Raw genomic sequence first — 18,072 nt, 5'->3', positions numbered from 1 at the left:
TCTGTAGGATGCAAAGGTGGGATAACAAGAACTAGTCCATGGGTGATTGATGGTCAGCATAGACTCAGTGGGCCGAAGGGCCCGTTTCCACGCTGTATCTCTAAGCTAAATACTGTGCTCTTCATTTGCGAGGCATTTTCTTTGATACTCACAGCTCATGGATCAGAAAAGGGTTTAGGACGTGACAATATCAGGGAAACTATGGGGTTAGAGGAGCAGGGTTCAAGAGAGGAAGGTGGTGTAGGAATTCAGGAAGATTAAAGTGTGATGATGGAAGTGGAGCAAAGACTGAGGGATTACTTTATGGAGCCAGTGTAACAGCTGGCCTTGTGAACGTAAGCTTTCCCAATGAAGTGCAAAGATTATATCTTGCTGACAAAGAGCACAGCAGTGCTGTACTCAGATACATATATGGACTGGCAAAGGACTCAGCTGCAACCACCAACTTGTCAACACAGTGATGTCATATTATTGCCCTGCAGTCTTGAATGATTAAAACTTAAAATTGATATCTCCTTCGTATTTTGTATTTATTTATTTCCCCCCAAAATTTCCAAAGAGTGAATATTATTGTGTTGGAGTTTGCATGCCCTCCCAGTAGACATATGGTTCTCCACCAGTTGCTCTGGTTTTCTCACACATCTCAGAGGCATGCAGGTAGGTTCATTGTCTACACAGGAGGCTGTCCGGAAAATCAGGGTTTGTATTCGGGCATGAAAGATAATGTCACATGGAAATTAATGAGAGAATGAGACTTAAGAGAATGCATAGAGCTGGCATACATCATAGGCAAAATGATCTCCATCTGTGAGAAAACTAGAAATAAAGTACAACAAAACTGAGAAGTCACAGTGGCAAAATACTGCTCTTCCTCATGAATATTTTTAGTGCAGACATATGGGCAGCAATTTAATCCAATTTGTTCTACGTTTCCAGACAATAGCAAATTCTCATTTTAGTTACCCAAGTAATTTAAAATTATGTGTGCAGAGCTGTCAACACTACAGTATTTAAAAAATGCAGATCAAAATGAATCTATCCATTTTATAATCAAAATGCCGGGCCTGAAGTCATGCAATGATATCATGTGCTTACCTGAGAAGAATCAGACACAGTGATATGTTGTGTTTTTATTAAACCATAATCTTCCAAAGTCATGGAGTAATACAGTTCGGCAATTTTGTTATTTGGCCTGTTGAAATAATGGAACTGTGTCAGCAAAGAACCTTCCAATACAGATAAGTTCTCAAGTATACAAATTCAAAAATACTCTATTCTGCAAAGATCATGCTAAATAATTGAGAACAAAATATTCACAATTGTTTACTATCCCAAACTTTGGAATAGAATGGACTGCACTGAAACCAATGTTTAGAGTTTACATTAGCAATAACAACTCACTCTTCATAGTGCAATAATTGCCTTTCAAACAGTGAACATCTTTTTAAATAGCAGTTTATGGTCTAACTCATCATGCAAAATGACATTTATATTGTTGGGTACTTTCTTCCTTTTATTAACAATCCTCTGCTAAAGAAACTGCTTTGAAAGAGTATAGATTCCATTTGACATCCCACCAACTCCCTCCCATGAATCGCTTCCCCCCCCCCTTGATATCTTCCTCAACAATAGACAAATGAAAACTTTTTACCGTAGCCATCTCCTTCACCCAAGATAAATAAATTGAGGCTTTTGACAATACAATTAATAATTGTTGAATTATATTAAGATGGTCAGTAGCTCTGAGATGTCCTTCAGAAAATGAAGTATTGGCAACCCTATTACGATATTGCAGAGAAACTCAGCGTTTAAGATTTTTTTAACTCTATTATGAGGCTATCATTTATTTCCTCTTTAAAGATTTGACTTTTGATAGCAAGACAGAATTGCTATAATTTTTTTAGTATTCATACTATTTATGCTTTCTAGCATACATATTTTATATACTGAAAAGTTTGTACTTCAGTTTACAAGTCAAGGGATCATAAACTCTGTCAGTAGATAAAACTAATCTTCTGGACACGAATCATATTAATGGGTTATTTCAGTGAATTTTAAAAATCACCACTTGCATTCTTTTGCAAGAAGCTGATTCCTTTCCATTTCATCTTGAGTTCTTTCTGGTATCCCAATATAAATATACAATCCTGAATATTTAAATAAAGAGATAAAACTTATGATATGTCACCCAACTTCAAAACATTACCATTCTCAACCCCTTTTTTAGAATGCAATAGTTCAAGAGATTAGAGTCCAAGAAATTGTTATATTGCATGGGTGCACAAAACAGCAATAACCAAAGTATATTGGACTACTTTCTATTTCGTAACAAAGTCCTTGCTCATCTGCTATGCCTAAAACTGCTTTTAATTGCTGTGCTCAATCACCCATTCTGACACCCAGTATCACAAAAAAATACCAGTAGTCGAGATAAAAATTAAGTGATCAATAACTCCCACAGATCATTTATTACTTCAGGACATTTTATGCAGTTTCTCCAATTAGCAAAAATGCATCTCACTTTTCCATATATTTGTTACCAGTCACAAAGAATGCTCTGCCTTTCCCTCCCCACAAAATCTCCATCCTGTGCACATACATAGCATCCAGTAGTCAATTCATGATGGAATAAATTATTAGCTGATTGCAACACTTTGGGGAAAAAGTCATGAATAGGCTATTTGACCCAGAAGCAAACCCTGTTCGACAGCGCTCCTTGATCCAGGGAACTTGGTTTCACTGTTACTTTATTATTAATAGGGCTTATAGGTTAATTGTGTAAATTGCCCTATTGTGGAGGGAGTGAGAAAGAGAGTTAACATTGAATTAGCGTGAATGGGTGATCACTGGTTGGCGTGGACTCAAGTGGGGTGAAGGACCCGTTTCCATGCTCTCACTAAACTAAACTATTCCCCACTAAGAATGTAAAGTAATTTTTCTGCCTAACCATTTCAGATTTTATATATGGTATAAGAAGGAACTGCAGATGTTGGTTTAAACCGAAGATAGACACAAAAGCTGGAGTAACTCAGCAGGACAGGCAGCATCTCTGGAGAGAAGGAATGGGTGACGTTTCGGGTTGAGACCCTACCATATAAAATATGGTAACTTGGTAACTTTTTGGCACTAATATTAAGTAATTGCACAGGCTTTACCCATCAGCTAATCAGACAATAAGCAACAATCAGCATTAAGATTGTAAGACATATCAGCAATATGACTGGAAAGGTTTGTGAGCACTGCCCCCTAGTGTAGTTTGACTGAATATTCCCACACAAAGAGTGGCATGGAGATTATAGGATTATCCGAGATTGGCATAGTTTTGTGTGTTAATCGATTTTTTCTAGTACAGATATTGTGAAAACATACAAACTTAGCAAGTAACAGCTCACTGATCATTGACAGTGCAAAACGTACAGAAAACAAACAAAGTGAAATGAAAAATAACATCCTTGAATTCTGCAGAAATATAATATTTGTATTTGAATCTACAAACCCCATCCAAAAATCTAGGTTGGTCAACTTATGTTGAAGCACAAAATCTGAAGAAGTTGAATTTTTTTATTTAATTAAATTACAGGACATGTGCATCATGGCATTCACCAATTTTAATGATCCACAAAGGAATGAAAGGGAAAGGCACAAGAATTTTTTTGCATCCAAATTGTCATTTCCTCAAGACTTTTCCATTTCATCGTTGTCACAATGCCCTTCTTTTAAGATTCAATGAGAGTTGGGGAGGAGTTAATGAAAAGTCTAGGGAATACATCATTATGATGCTGCCAGAACATTTAGTTGCTTGAAGTTAAAGCTTGGAAAACCAATGAAATTATAGAGAATTAGAATAGATTTGATCAAATTAAACTAAGAAAGAGAATAAGACATGGAAATTTCAAGAATTTACCTTGATGCAAATGTTATCATACCATACAAAAATAAAACCATAATGCTAAAAGTTGCAGAAATAGATAAAACATGCACATTTTTTGTAGACAATTTGTAAATAGAAAATGAATGGCTCATTACCATTCATAGTAAGATGGCCTCAAGGTTGCAGAACAGACTATGAAATATATTTACAGATTATACAAAAACATCATGTTGCTGTAATTTATGCCACTTCCCATGAAAGACAAGGACACGAAGAAAACAGTATTCAACAGTAAAAGATCTGCACTTGCCATGTTACATACATACAGGATTGTGAATCAAACATTATAACTCTCGCTAATGATTTACTGTACCAATTTAACAATCATACTTGCCCTTGTGCTGCTACAACTGGAATCTTTTCACTGTATGTCTGACGCCAACATTGATCACCTGATAGACCCAAAAAACGGGTTTTATCCACTGTTAGAACGTGTGACAATTTCAGTCTTGCTATTCCCAACAACACGTCGTTAGTCATCTTATCCTTGTGCCACACTTCAATCAATAATGGTAACCTAAAGAAAAAGAATCAAGAATGTCAAGTCAAGAATTGTCACATGTGCCGGCAACAGAACAATTAAATGCTTATTTGTGACAGCTTAACAAGCCTGTAAAAATAACACAGATAGCTATATAATCATAGCATATTACATTAATTAACTGCCATTTAGTTTATTATTGTAAAGTGTATTGAGGTATGCTGAAAATCTTTTGTTTCTTGTTTCCACTCAAAGACAACACATGATTCCAATCAAGCTGTTCAGTGTGCAGATAAAGGATATAATGTTTAGTGCAAGATAAAGTCCAATTAAAAATCTCCAATGAGGTGGACAAGATGTCAGGACCGCACTCTAGCAGGTGAGAGAATGGTTCAGATGCCTGGCAACAGCTGGGAAGAAAGTATCCCTGAAACAGGAGGTATGTGTTTTCAAACGTTTGCCTGATGGGAGATGCAGCGACCAGGGTGAGATTGGTCATTGATTATCAATTTAACAATTCGGTGCATTAAAAAAATTTCAAATATAAAAATCAAATTTAGACACCAGTATTCACAGCACTTTACTGTTTGTTGGCCTCATTATTCCCATCTGAATAATTCCTATCTGAATAACACAAAGTCAAGAAAAATAAAGTTACTTCATAGTTCATGACTGGTACAGCGAGTGTAACTTATGGCTATGCATTATTGTATGTGATAAGATAAAATACTAAAAAAACATTGATGATTCTACCTTAAAAATGTATCCTGCAGTTGATGAGGTGGTGCTGCAAAGTCAAATGCACAAAATGACTGAGGAAGGATCACTTCCATATTTTTCTTTACTTCTACTGGAGGATTTGTCATGATTGGAGCCGCAGTTCCAAAAAATGGGTAGGTGTATCTAATCAGCAAATTGAAAGCAAAAAGAGTCTCAACATAATGTAAATATAGGCTGAGAACAACTCCAAACAATAGAAGTACTTTTATAATTCCAATGTAACATCCCACCGCCTCCACAATGGGAACAAAGTACAATAACAAAATTAATTGTGCGATTGCCACCCTCTCTGATTTTTTTGCCAATAATCAAACTTATTAAATGAGAAAGCAGGCATACGGAGCCCAATGTTCTCACCTGGCTATTATTGCTTAAGTACTCAGACATTCTGGCCTTCCATCACAGTGAGGAGGGGACTGGAGGAGACTCACTGTGATGGATGTTTCTTTTTTTTGTTTTTGTGTGTTGGTTGGGGTTGTGTAATTTGCTTATTTTATTGCTTTTATTGTTGGACTGTGGGTGACTAAATTCCGTCCAAAAAACTTGTTTTTTGGATGACAAATAAAGATATCTTGAATCTTGAATGGGGACATCATCTACTTTTATTAAAAAAACAAACAGTGGGTAAAATAATTTGTCTGTGCTGCAGCTTCCTACAAAATGTAGAACATGGAGAGACCTCCCTGGCCTTTTGACAATTCTACCGAAAGACCAACAAGTGTGTTTCTTTCTTCATGGATGCTACCTGACCTGCTGAGTATTTCTGGCATATTCTATTTTATCTGAAACTTTCAGCATTTGAAGTGTTTAGCATGTTGACTTGCCAAGCTGCATGAATATGTCTGTGGAGATCTCAATAGATAAATCATCAAAATACACTGCAGATGCTAGAAATCTAAAATCGGGCCTGTTCCTGTATAAAAATGTTCTTCGTTACTATGTAAAAACATAAAATGCTGGAAATGTTCAGCAGATCAGATTGCATCTTCAGGAAGAGAACAGAATTAATATTTCAGGTTGCAGACCTTTCATCAGAACTGAGGGGACAGACAAAGCCTGTCAAGTTGCAGGGAAGATGAGGCGGGAGGATTTCGTTGATCGGGCAAAACTGGGGTGACAATAGACAATAGGTGCAGGAGTAGGCCATTTGGCCCTTCGAGCCAGCACCACAATTCAATGGATCATGGCTGATCATTCTCAATCAGTACCCCGTGTTATGGGAATAGCGCACCCGGTGGTGCAGTACCGGGGATATATTACCCATGAGGCTGTAGCCAGAGTGATCCTGAATTAAAATGGCTGAACCCAAGACTCGAGTGTAAAGCCTCTGTTAATTAGTTGTGTAGCTGTACTGTAGCAGGTTACAGAAAGGAAACACACTAACAGAACATGGTGTCAGATCGGGGCCTGCTTCAGGATCAATCGAAAGGACGACAGCAGACGACGTTTGTGAGTAATTACTGCTGAGAGACGACTGTGGGGCCTACAGTTTCCATTGATAGAGGGGCGGATTTATCAGGAAAATGGAGCAGCTGAAGCCCCCTAGGCAAATGAATTTTGAGGCAAGGGACCTGCCAATGGTGTGGAGACAATGGAGGGAAGAGTTTGAGCTCTATGTTGATTTGAGCATGGAAGGGAAGGAGGACAAGACAATGAGGAAACTGCTAATGTACCTAGTTGGACTGCAAGGGAGAGAGCTCTACCAGACGCTCGAGACACGTGCGCCGGAGGGCAACGTACAAGAGGTTACGCTAGCGCAGGCACTCGATGCTTTCGAAAAGCATTGTCAACCCGTGAGGAACGAGACCGTCGACAGGTATAGATTCTTTATGCGGAGTCAAGAGAGAGGGGAGACTTTTGATTAGTTTTTAATAGAACTGAAGCTCTTGGCAGCTCATTGCGGTTTTAGAGAGTTGAAGGATTCACTGATACGTGATAGAATAATATGCGGCATAAGGGATGACATGCTGCAGGAAAGACTTCTCCGAGAAACCTCACTTGACTTAGAAAAGTGTATGAAGGCATGCCAGGCTTCGGTGCTGGCCAAGGCCAGAGTTGATGTCCTGGTAGGGGACCAGCGACAAGATGTCTGTGCAGTGAGGCAGGAGGGGAAACGATACCAGCCAACCATAGAGTGCAAATACTGTGGATACAAACATGAGAGAAAGAAGGAGAAATGTCCGGCATATGGAAGGGAGTGTTTCAAATGCCATCAGAAAGATCATTTCGCCTCACAATGCAGGGAAAAGCAGGTGCAGCAGAAGAAAAGAAAGGGAAAAAACCTGTGCATGCAGTGGTGGAAGTGGAGAGTTCCAGTGATGAGTATGATGACAGTCAAGAGGTTGATGAAATTCACACAATGGAACTGCAACCAGAAGCAGGAAAAGCAGAAAGTGTGCACAGGGTTGTGGAGACTCAATTCCCAAAGAAAATCTTTGCGACCATGAAGCTGAAAGGGAAGGAAGTAAAATTCCAGGTGGACAGTGGAGCCACATGTGACATAATTCCCAAGATGTATGTAAAGGATGTGGATGAAACCAAGCAAGTATTGTCCATGTACAACAATACGACAGTGGTGCCTCTTGGGAAAAGCAAGATGAGACTGGTAAACCCAAAGAATGGAAAGAAATACAAAGTAGAGTTTGTAGTCCTGGAGGAAGACTGCATTCCAATCCTGGGAAGCAGGGCAGCCCAGCAGATGGGGCTCATCTCAGTGTGTACAGAGAACATAATGACACTGAATGGCAGTGAAATCCCTCTGACCAAGGAAAGATTGATAGCGGAGTATGCTGATGTGTTTGAAGGGACAGGTAAATTTGAGGGCAAGTACCATCTGCTGGTAGCTGACAGCATAACGCCGGTGATCCACCCACCACGAAGAATCCCTGTAGCCTTACGGAGTAAGCTGAAAGAGGAGTTAGGCAGACTGACAGAAGCGGAAATAATTGCCCCAGTAGAGACCCACACACCATGGGTATCCAGCCTTGTGTGTGTAGAAAAGCCCAATGGGAAGTTGGGCGTGTGTTTAGACCCGAGGGATCTGAACAAGGGGCTTAAAAGAAGTCATTGTAGGGACATAGGGATTGGCCAGGTAATAGAACCCTCGGATTGGATTACGGTCATGGGTTAAGGAAGCGCGGGGTATTTAAATGCTTGGCGCCAAACCAGATTAGAGATTAGATTATTAAGTAAAGTAGTGTTTGTCCAGGAAGAAGTCAGTCGCGTTTGTTACGGGTTTTGATACTAATAAAGGATTCCAATAAAACCACTCGTCTGGACTCACCACATTGGTGACCTCGAACGTAGGAAGAAAGCAGCAGCATGTCGCAGGCGGGAGCGAGCGCGGGCGAAATCCATCTACCGCCATTCTGGGCCCATCAGCCGCACCTGTGGTTTGTGCAGGCAGAGTCACAGTTCCATCTCAAGAAGGTGGAGGAAGACCAGGAGAAGTACCATCATGTGGTGAGCTGTCTGCAGGCGGAGGTGGCTGCGCGGGTCAGCCGATACCTGACCAGTCCACCCCAAACGGAGCAGTACGTGGGGCTTAAGAAGCTCCTGCTGCGGACCTTCGGCTGGGCCCAGAGCCAGCGGGCTCTGAAGCTCCTCCATTTGCCAGACCTGGGGCAGCGGCTGCCGTCGGAGCTGATGTCCGAGATGCTGGCGTTGGCGGGCGACCATCAGCCATGTATGATGTTTGAGGCGGCCTTCCGGGAGAAGCTACCTGGGGACGTCAGGTTGGTGTTGGCGGACGTCCCTTTTGCAGAGCCGGTAGCGTTCGCCGAGAAGGCAGACACGCTGGTGAGGGAACGCAACGCCCGAGACGGCTCCGTTAACCGGGTCTCGAGGCCCAGCGGCAGTCGGGAGTGCGGCCGGGAGAGCGATGCATCTGCCGCTATTGCGCAGCCGGCCCGCCAAGAGAGGGCGGCGGCGCCTGTTCATTGGCAGCGGGCTCGACCAACAGAGCCGGATAGGCGTCGCTGGTGCTCTTTCCATCGGCGGTGGGGCAGCGACGCCCGAAGCTGTAGATCCCCGTGTTCGTTTCCGGGAAACGCCGGGGCCGATCGACTGTCGAGGCAGTCTCGGTTGGCCGTAACCACCGCCTCTACGCTACGGATCAGACTACCGGGATCGTTTTCCTGGTGGATACGGGAGCGGTTGTAAGTATTGTGCCCCCCTATGACTGTGAAGTTCGAGTGGGGGAAAAGGGCCCGCCCCTAATTGCAGTGAATGGTAGCACCATCCGTACGTACGGTAAAAGGACCATGTCCTTGTCCTTCGAGTCCAGGACTTACCGTTGGGAATTCATCGTTGCGGATGTGGGCCAGGCCATATTGGGGGCAGATTTCCTATGGGCGTTTTCCTTGGTCGCAGACGTCCGAGGGAGGGGCCTACAACCCTTGGCTGATGTACGGCCTCGGGATACTGGGCCAGAGGCTTCTACAAGCGCCGCCCCACCCAGCCTAGTCATCCAGTCCATCACCACGGCTCCCGGTCAGTTCGATGCGGTCCTGGCCGACTTCCCGCAGCTCCTCGTCCAGCGTTTTGATTCACCTTCGGAGAAGCACGGGGTCGTCCATTTCATTCCAACCGAAGGGCCGCCGGTTTTTGCCCGGGCACGGCGCCTTCCACCCGACAAGCTGGCCAGGGCGCGAGAGGAGTTCCTAAACTTGGAGAGGTTGGGAATCATTCGGCCTTCAAGTAGTCCGTGGGCATCCCCTTTGCACATGGTTTCCAAAGCATCTGGGGGGTGGAGACCATGTGGTGACTTCCGTCGACTCAACGCGGCAACACGGCCGGACCGCTACCCGATTCCACACATTCAGGACTTTTCAGCTAGCCTGGAGGGGGCTACAATATTTTCAAAAATTGATTTGGTGCGGGGATACCATCAGATCCCGGTCCACCCGCCGGATATTCCGAAAACAGCGACCATCACCCCGTTCGGACTGTTTGAGTGGTTGCGAATGCCTTTCGGCCTTAAAAATGCAGCTCAGGCATTCCAGCGTCTGATGGACCGGGTGGGTCGAGGGTTGCCGTTCGTCTTTATTTATTTAGACGATATATTGATTGCCAGCCGTTCGGTCCAGGAGCACTTGGTCCACGTCCGCACCGTGTTCCAGAGGCTGCAAGACCATGGCCTGATTCTCCATCCGGACAAGTGCCAATTCGGCCTGTCCGCGGTGGATTTTTTGGGTCATCGGGTTACTCCGGCCGGTGCCACTCCCTTACCAGCTAAGGTGGACGCGGTCCGCTCTTTCCCCCGCCCGACTACCATCAAGGGCTTGCAGGAATTTGTGGGCATGGTCAATTTTTATCATCGGTTCGTGCCTGCAGCAGCTCGGGTTATGCGTCCCCTTTTTCAGTGTCTCGCAGGTAACCCCGCGGAGTTGGTATGGTCCGTAGCTGCGGAGACGGCTTTTGTTGCGGTCAAACAGGCCCTCGCCAATGCCACCATGCTGGTGCACCCGCGCTCCTCCGCCCCCACAGCTCTGACGGTGGACGCCTCAGACGTGGCAGTGGGTGGGGTTTTGGAGCAGCAGGTTGACGGTGAGTGGCAGCCTCTTGCGTTTTTCAGCAGGCAGCTCTCTCGGGCGGAGCTCAAGTACAGTGCGTTCGATAGGGAGCTCCTGGCCCTGTATTTAGCAGTCCGGCACTTCCGCTACTTTTTAGAAGGCCGTTCTGTCGTGGCCTACACGGATCACAAACCTTTGACATTCGCTTTTGCTAAGGTTTCTGATCCGTGGTCGGCTCGCCAGCAGCGGCACCTAACCCTCATTTCGGAGTTCACGACCGATGTCCGTCATATTGCGGGTAGGTTGAATGCCGTTGCTGATGCCCTGTCCCGGCCGGCCATTCCCTCCGTAGCCGTGGTTGGTGACCATGTGGATTTCCAGGAGCCAGCGGAGGCTCAGCGCCTGGAAGGAACTGCCGCGGTGTACGCCTCCACAACCTCGGGACTGCGTTTAGAACAGGTGGCGTGTGGCCCCACAGGTATCAAGTTGTGGTGCGACGTTACTCTCCCACGTCCTCGCCCGGTGGTGCCGGCCGCTCTGCGGCGTAAGGTTTTTGAGGCCATTCATGGCCTGGCACATCCGTCCATCAGGGCGACTTCAGCCATGGTGGCCGACCGGTTTGTCTGGCATGGCCTGCGGAAGCAGGTGGCAGCCTGGGCACGCGCCTGCATTCCGTGCCAGACCTCCAAAGTCCATCGTCATGTCCAGCCCCCGCACCAGACATTTGAGGTTCCCCCCGCCCGTTTTTTCCACATCCATGTGGATTTGGTGGGTCCATTGCCCTATTCTAGGGGTTACACCCATCTACTGACGGTGGTTGATCGGTTCACTCGTTGGCCGGAGGCGCTCCCGTTGTCGGACACCTCGGCGGCCTCCTGTGCACGGGCCCTGGCGTTGCATTGGGTGGCTCGTTTCGGGGTCCCGGCTATTATTACCACAGATCGGGGAGCCCAGTTCACCTCGTGTCTCTGGGCCGCGCTGGCGCAGCTGTATGGTGCTCGATTACAGCAGACCACCGCCTATCATCCCCAAGCCAACGGGATGGTTGAGCGTTTCCATCGGCAGCTGAAGGCGTCCCTCTGTGCTCGCCTGACTGGCTACGATTGGGCTGACCAGCTGCCTTGGGTCCTCCTCGGCATCCGTACGGCCCCGCGGGCGGAACTGGGCACATCTTCGGCCGAGCTCGTCTACGGTTCGCCCCTGCGGGTGCCGGGCGATATTCTCCCTTCCATTCCCGCCTTGCCGCCATCCGTCACGTCAGTCTTGGGCTCCCTCCGGGAACGGGTGGGTTCTCTGGCTCCAGTCCCCACCTCTAGTCACGGAAGCACAGCAGTTCACGTTCCTTCGGAATTGCGGAGCTGTGATTTCGTGTTTCTTCGGAAAGATTGCCACCGTCCCCCTCTGCAGCCGGTTTACCAGGGCCCGTTCCAGGTGCTCAAAAGAGGGACTGTAACCTTCACCTTGCAGGTAGGAAATCGTCAGGAGCTGGTTTCAGTGTCCCGTCTCAAGCCGGCCCATTTAGACCAGGACCTCCCCGTGTCGGTGGCTCAGCCGCCGCGCCGGGGCCGGCCTGTGGCTGCTCGACTGGTCCCGTCAGCGGCGCCCAGTTTACCACCTTTTGGGCCTCCGCCGCCTATGGTTGGTCCCGGGCTGCCGTTGTTTATCAAGTGCCCTACGTCACCTGCACCCGCCGCTCCGGTGAACCTCCCATCGCCTCCAGCGGCGGCGTCCCCCCCGCCTCCTGTCACACTGGGGGTATCGGTTTCCCCTATCCGTACACGTTCTGGGCGGGAGGTTCGGCCGCCCGTGAGGTATGGTTTCGAGGGTTCTGGGGGGGGTCATGTAGGGACATAGGGATTGGCCAGGTAATAGAACCCTCGGATTGGATTACGGTCATGGGTTAAGGAAGCGCGGGGTATTTAAATGCTTGGCGCCAAACCAGATTAGAGATTAGATTATTAAGTAAAGTAGTGTTTGTCCAGGAAGAAGTCAGTCGCGTTTGTTACGGGTTTTGATACTAATAAAGGATTCCAATAAAACCACTCGTCTTGACTCACCACATCATTACCCAATGACGACGATCGAAGATGTCCTCACCGACTTGAATGATGCCAAGGTCTTTAGCACGTTTGATGCCAAGAATGGGTTTTGGCATGTGGAACTGGATGATGAGAGTTCTCAGCTTACGACGTTTAACACACCATATGGTAGATATAGGTGGAGATGCATGCCATTTGGTCTGTCCACGGCCCCTGAGGAGTTCCAGCGACGACAGAACCAAGTGCTGGAGGGCCTGGAAGGAGTGAGGTCTGTTGCTGACGACATCCTAGTGTTTGGGAAAGGAAAAACGGCAGAGGAAGCAGAAAGAGACCATGACAGGAAGGTTAAAGCTCTGATGGAGAGATGTCGTGACCGTCACCTGAAGCTGAACATAGAGAAGGCAAAGTTGAAGGTGAAGGAAGTCACTTTCAAAGGACATAGAGTCTCTGCTGCAGGACTGAAACCAGATCCAGGGAAGGTAGAAGCAGTGCTACAGATGCCTAACCCAAAGGATGTCCAAGGAGTTCAGAGATTTATTGGCTTTGTTAACTACTTGAGCAAATTCCTTCCTGGATTAAGCGGTCTATGTGAACCGCTACGCAAGCTGACGCAGAAGGATGTAGTTTGGTGGTGGGCACAGGTGCATGACAGGGCGGTGATGGACATAAAGAAGCTAGTAACTGCCGAGCCAGTACTCAAATACTATGATCCATCCAAGGAGCTGACAGTACAGGCTGACGCGTCAGAAACTGGACTTGGTGCGGCGCTGATGCAGGAGGGCCATCCAGTTGCCTATGCCAGCAGGGCCCTGACGGATGCAGAGACCAGATATGCACAAATAGAAAAAGAATTGCTGGCAGTGATGTTTGGTCTAGAGAGGTTCCATGTGTACACATATGGAAGGCCAGTGAATGTGCAGTCAGACCATAAGCCACTGGAGATAATCGCCACAAAACCACTTCATCGGGCACCAAAGAGATTGCAGAGGATGCTGGTGAGGATGCAGACCTATGATGTGACAATAAGATACAGACCAGGGAAGGAGATGCAGCTTGCAGATACGCTGAGCAGAGCATATATTCAGACTGGCAAGACTGACAAGACCATGAGAGAACTGGAGACTGTAAACCTGGCAAGGCACATCCCAATAGCACAGCCTCTGCTAAATGGCATAAGGGATGCAACAGGAGAAGATGAGACTATGCAGAAACTGCAAGAGGTGATCAAACGAGGCTGGCCAGAGAACAAGAAGGATGTTGACCCAGAGCTCATCTCCTATTTCCATGTGGGGGACGAGCTGAGTGTTGGAGATGGTCTCATATTTAGGGGAGAGAGAGTAATCATCCCTAAAGCCAGGAGACGCGACATGCTCACAAGAGTACATGATTCCCACATTGGTGTGAATGGCTGTCTAAGAAGGGCAAGAGAATGTCTGCACTGGCCCGGAATGAGTGCAGAAATCAAGGACTTCATACAAAAATGTGAGACATGTCAAGCTCAAGGGAAAGAGCAACCAAAAGAAACGCTGCATTCCCATGAAATTCCAGAGAGACCATGGGCGAAGGTGGGTGCAGATTTGTTCCACTTGGATGGAAGGAACTATTTGATCACTGTGGACTATTTCTCAGGATATTGGGAAATAGACTATCTAGAGAAAACACTGGCAGTGAATGTCATCCATAAAATGAAAGGCCAGTTCGCAAGATATGGAATACCAGATCAGCTCATCACAGATAATGGGCCACAGTTCACAGCTGAGGAGTTCAAGAGTTTTACCAAGAAGTGGCAGTTTGAACATACGAGCGCGTCACCCTATTATCCACAGAGTAATGGAAAGGCGGAGAGCAGTGTGAAAGTTGCGAAGTCATTGCTGAGGAAGGCTAAGGCTGCCGGAGCTGACCCTTACCTGAGTCTACTAGCTTTTCACAACACACCAACACCTGGCATGAGTAGCAGTCCAGTTCAAAGATTGATGAACAGACGTACCAGGACCATTCTACCGACTACTCAGAGGCTGCTCAAACCTGAAATTCCGAAAAAAAGTAAGAGATGAGTTGAGAGCAGCTAGAGACAGACAAGCAGACTATTACAACAGAGGATCTCAAGATCTGATTCCCCTGAAAGCTGGCGATCCAGTTCGAGTGAAGCCAACCGATAATCGACATCAGTCCTGGAGGAAGGCTGTGGTTGTAGGCCGTGTTGCGCAACCCAGATCTTATGAAGTCAGAACCGAGGACGGCGTCATCTGAGGAAGACCAACGAGCCATTTCATCGCGTTGATGTTGACCTAGATGACCTGGTGACGTTGCCTGAACCGGAGCGAGAAAATCGACCTATGAGCCGACCACCGGTCCCCAGGGAGCATCAAACCCTGACAACAAGATCTGGTAGATGCGTTCGAAAACCACGCTATCTGCAGGATTATGTGCCCACATAAGGATAGGGCCTGTACATGTAGTTGAATATAGATGTAAAGGATATTAGGTTATGTTTAAAAAGTTAATGTTATATTTTTGGTTATAGTTTGATATGCATTGTTTTATGCAGAAGTAGTGGTAATGGCTAATAAAACTGAATAAATAAAAAGGGAAAGGGAATGAGGAACCAGACATGTGTTGTTCAAAGTTTAGATAATTCCGAGCACTGAACTAAGATGCCATGGAAGAATTTAATTTATGGCTATACATGTAAAGTTCCTGTACATATCTGTTTTGTAAATAAAGGGGGATGTTATGGGAATAGCGCGCCCGGTGGTGCAGTACCGGGGATATATTACCCATGAGGCTGTAGCCAGAGTGATCCTGAATTAAAATGGCTGAACCCAAGACTCGAGTGTAAAGCCTCTGTTAATTAGTTGTGTAGCTGTACTGTAGCAGGTTACAGAAAGGAAACACACTAACAAAACACCCCGTTCCTGCCTTTTCCCCATACCCCCTGACTCTGCTATCCTTAAGAGCTCTATCTAGCTCTCTCTTGAAAGCATTCAGAGAACTGGCCTCCACTGCCTTCTGAGGCAGAAATGAGGGCAGAGAGAGATTGGAAATTAATGTAGCCAAATGAGATAAGCCTGGATGGGTGCGGTGGACAGCATGAACACTGGTCCGAAGAGCTTGTTTCTGTGCTGCACAACTCGATAACCGTGGAAAATAAACAAACAAGCTGAACTAATATCACAGGTGGATGATTAACATAGGCAGAGAAATCATGTTACCGCCGGACTTAAAATTGAATGTTACTATTTCAGGTAACTTGATTTCTCGGTCTCTGTCAGTCACCCATTTGTGATATTAGCTTAACTGGTTTGTTCTTTTGTTTTTACCTTTTCTCTTTTCCTCCCCCTCTTGGAAAGGAGGATCGGTCAGGCATGTCCTCCACTCATGCCCAGCCTGACATGCAGGCACTAAATTTACTAACATTTTTAGGTACTTCTGATCCACAAGATGCATCGTACACTTCTGGAAGCATTCTTTCTTTTCCTCCCCGCCTATCTATCTCTATCACTTCAGCACCCATTCTTGAACATTAAAGAACAATGTAGCTGAAATAATACATCATGTTATTTTCAAGAACATAAGCAAATGTATTCAGAAATGTTTCAATAAAACTAATATTTTTCGATGTGGTTCATTAATTTATTTCATCTGATGTACACCCACGTTGTTTGAATATAATTTAACCATGGATTGTTCAAGCTTTCTGTACACTATTGCAGTTAACCAAATGATAAATTAGAATAACAATTTGGTATTGGAAAGAAAAATATAATTAAACAAAGAGGCATCAAAGCCAAAGGGAAAGTAGGATAGTTGAAACAGAACAGACATTGAAAGTCAACCTCAAAGTTTTCAAGATTCTGTATAAAGATAACCTGAAAATTAATAGATTGTTTGACACAATTGTACACTTCATGCCAAATATTTATCTACTCGACGTTACAATATACACACATTTGCTAATGATTAACTGTTATGCATGATAATACATGTGCTTGGTTTTATTAATCTAACATCACAGGATTTCATTAAAGAATCACTAAATAAATAACATTTTGCAAATATTTCTGAATCGGTAAGCAGAACAAGAGAATTATTAATCAGGAATTAGGAATCAGGAATTATTAATGCACATTAATTATAGGAGCAATGTAACTGAGTTTGCGGACAACAGTATTAACAATTTAATCTACAATAGCAATCTGGCCGAAAGACATTGCATTTAGTGTTCATTTTTAAATCTGGCAAGTTATTGTTCTTGTCCGCACACAATACCATGTCATAGTTAAGGTGGCCAGGTAAATCACACCCAAACTCTATGCAACATTTTAGAATATACTAATAATCAATTTATCCTTGCCTATTAAACATGACTCTTCACCTACTTACAAATCATCAAGAAAGAGAACATTCGGGTTCAGAAAGGAAACAAAGCCTCCTCTAGTTCTGAGTGGTCATGGTGATAATTATACCCCATTTACAAATCCACATGACATCTTTTACTCCAGGCATCACATATTCTTATATGTAGGATATCATCTATTTTTATATACCCGCACTGATGCTCAAAGTGGTCAGCAAATCGATAATATATTGGATGCAAATGGGCAGTCAGAATGACAGGCTAGTGTTGTTGTGCACATTGTCAAGACTAGAAATATTTTTTTGTTTCACATGGAATGAAATGAAAGTCAATCTAAAGAGTCTTTTACCTTACTATGCAGTTTATGGCAAAAGTTACATCCAACTGTGCAATACTTCTTATATCCAGAGCAAAGCAGAAATGGTGTGCTGATGCCGGAATGGAGATCTTTGGTGCTGACGTAGAATCAGATTCATTAGTAGCTGGAGCTGGACGAACCTGGGAGTCCAATGCAGGAGCTGCGATGATAATATGTAGCAAATATAAATAAAATATTAAAATATAACGTTATTCTATACTTGGATTTACGACACTGAATGTGTCTGTATTTTTTAACGTAATAAGGACATGTATAGATGTTGGCCAAAAACATTTTTTTCTTCCTCTCCCATTCAACATGGTGAATTTTTCCTCGGTGCACTTTCCTGCACTGACCCCATCTCTTGCTATCCCTAATTTCTACAAATCTAAATTTTCTAAATATCTAAATCTAATAGCTAAACATATAGATGCCTTGAACTTTTTTGACAAATCAGAATTCTGTTATTCTGCCTTGGATGAAAAATTTAAAGATTAACCAGTAGCTGAGCGAAAACAACTTTACAAACATTTATTTTGAGAATGTGACCTCTCACTTTAGACATAACAGCAAGACATCAACAGCACATCCATTCTGTCAGCCCTGAAGGAAT

At 44.9% G+C, this 18,072-nt stretch overlaps 1 protein-coding gene across 1 annotated transcript in view; it reads right to left on the bottom strand.

The window, feature by feature from the left end:
- Nucleotides 1-18,072, bottom strand: part of cep120 (centrosomal protein 120) — a 64,318-nt gene that overhangs the window by 26,067 nt on the left and 20,179 nt on the right. Inside the window, exons 10-13 of the mRNA XM_078397011.1 lie at nucleotides 17,451-17,619; nucleotides 5,166-5,315; nucleotides 4,266-4,448; nucleotides 1,096-1,192 (exon numbers count right to left, since the gene is read on the bottom strand). Coding sequence (XP_078253137.1) covers nucleotides 1,096-1,192; nucleotides 4,266-4,448; nucleotides 5,166-5,315; nucleotides 17,451-17,619 — 599 coding nt within the window. The remainder of the gene's footprint in view (nucleotides 1-1,095; nucleotides 1,193-4,265; nucleotides 4,449-5,165; nucleotides 5,316-17,450; nucleotides 17,620-18,072) is intronic.

Source organism: Rhinoraja longicauda, chromosome 3 (genome assembly GCF_053455715.1).
Source record: "Rhinoraja longicauda isolate Sanriku21f chromosome 3, sRhiLon1.1, whole genome shotgun sequence".
Taxonomy (NCBI): Eukaryota; Metazoa; Chordata; class Chondrichthyes; order Rajiformes; family Arhynchobatidae; genus Rhinoraja; species Rhinoraja longicauda.
Note: the sequence above shows the minus strand (reverse complement) of the source record. Positions and strands in the feature narration are given on the sequence as shown.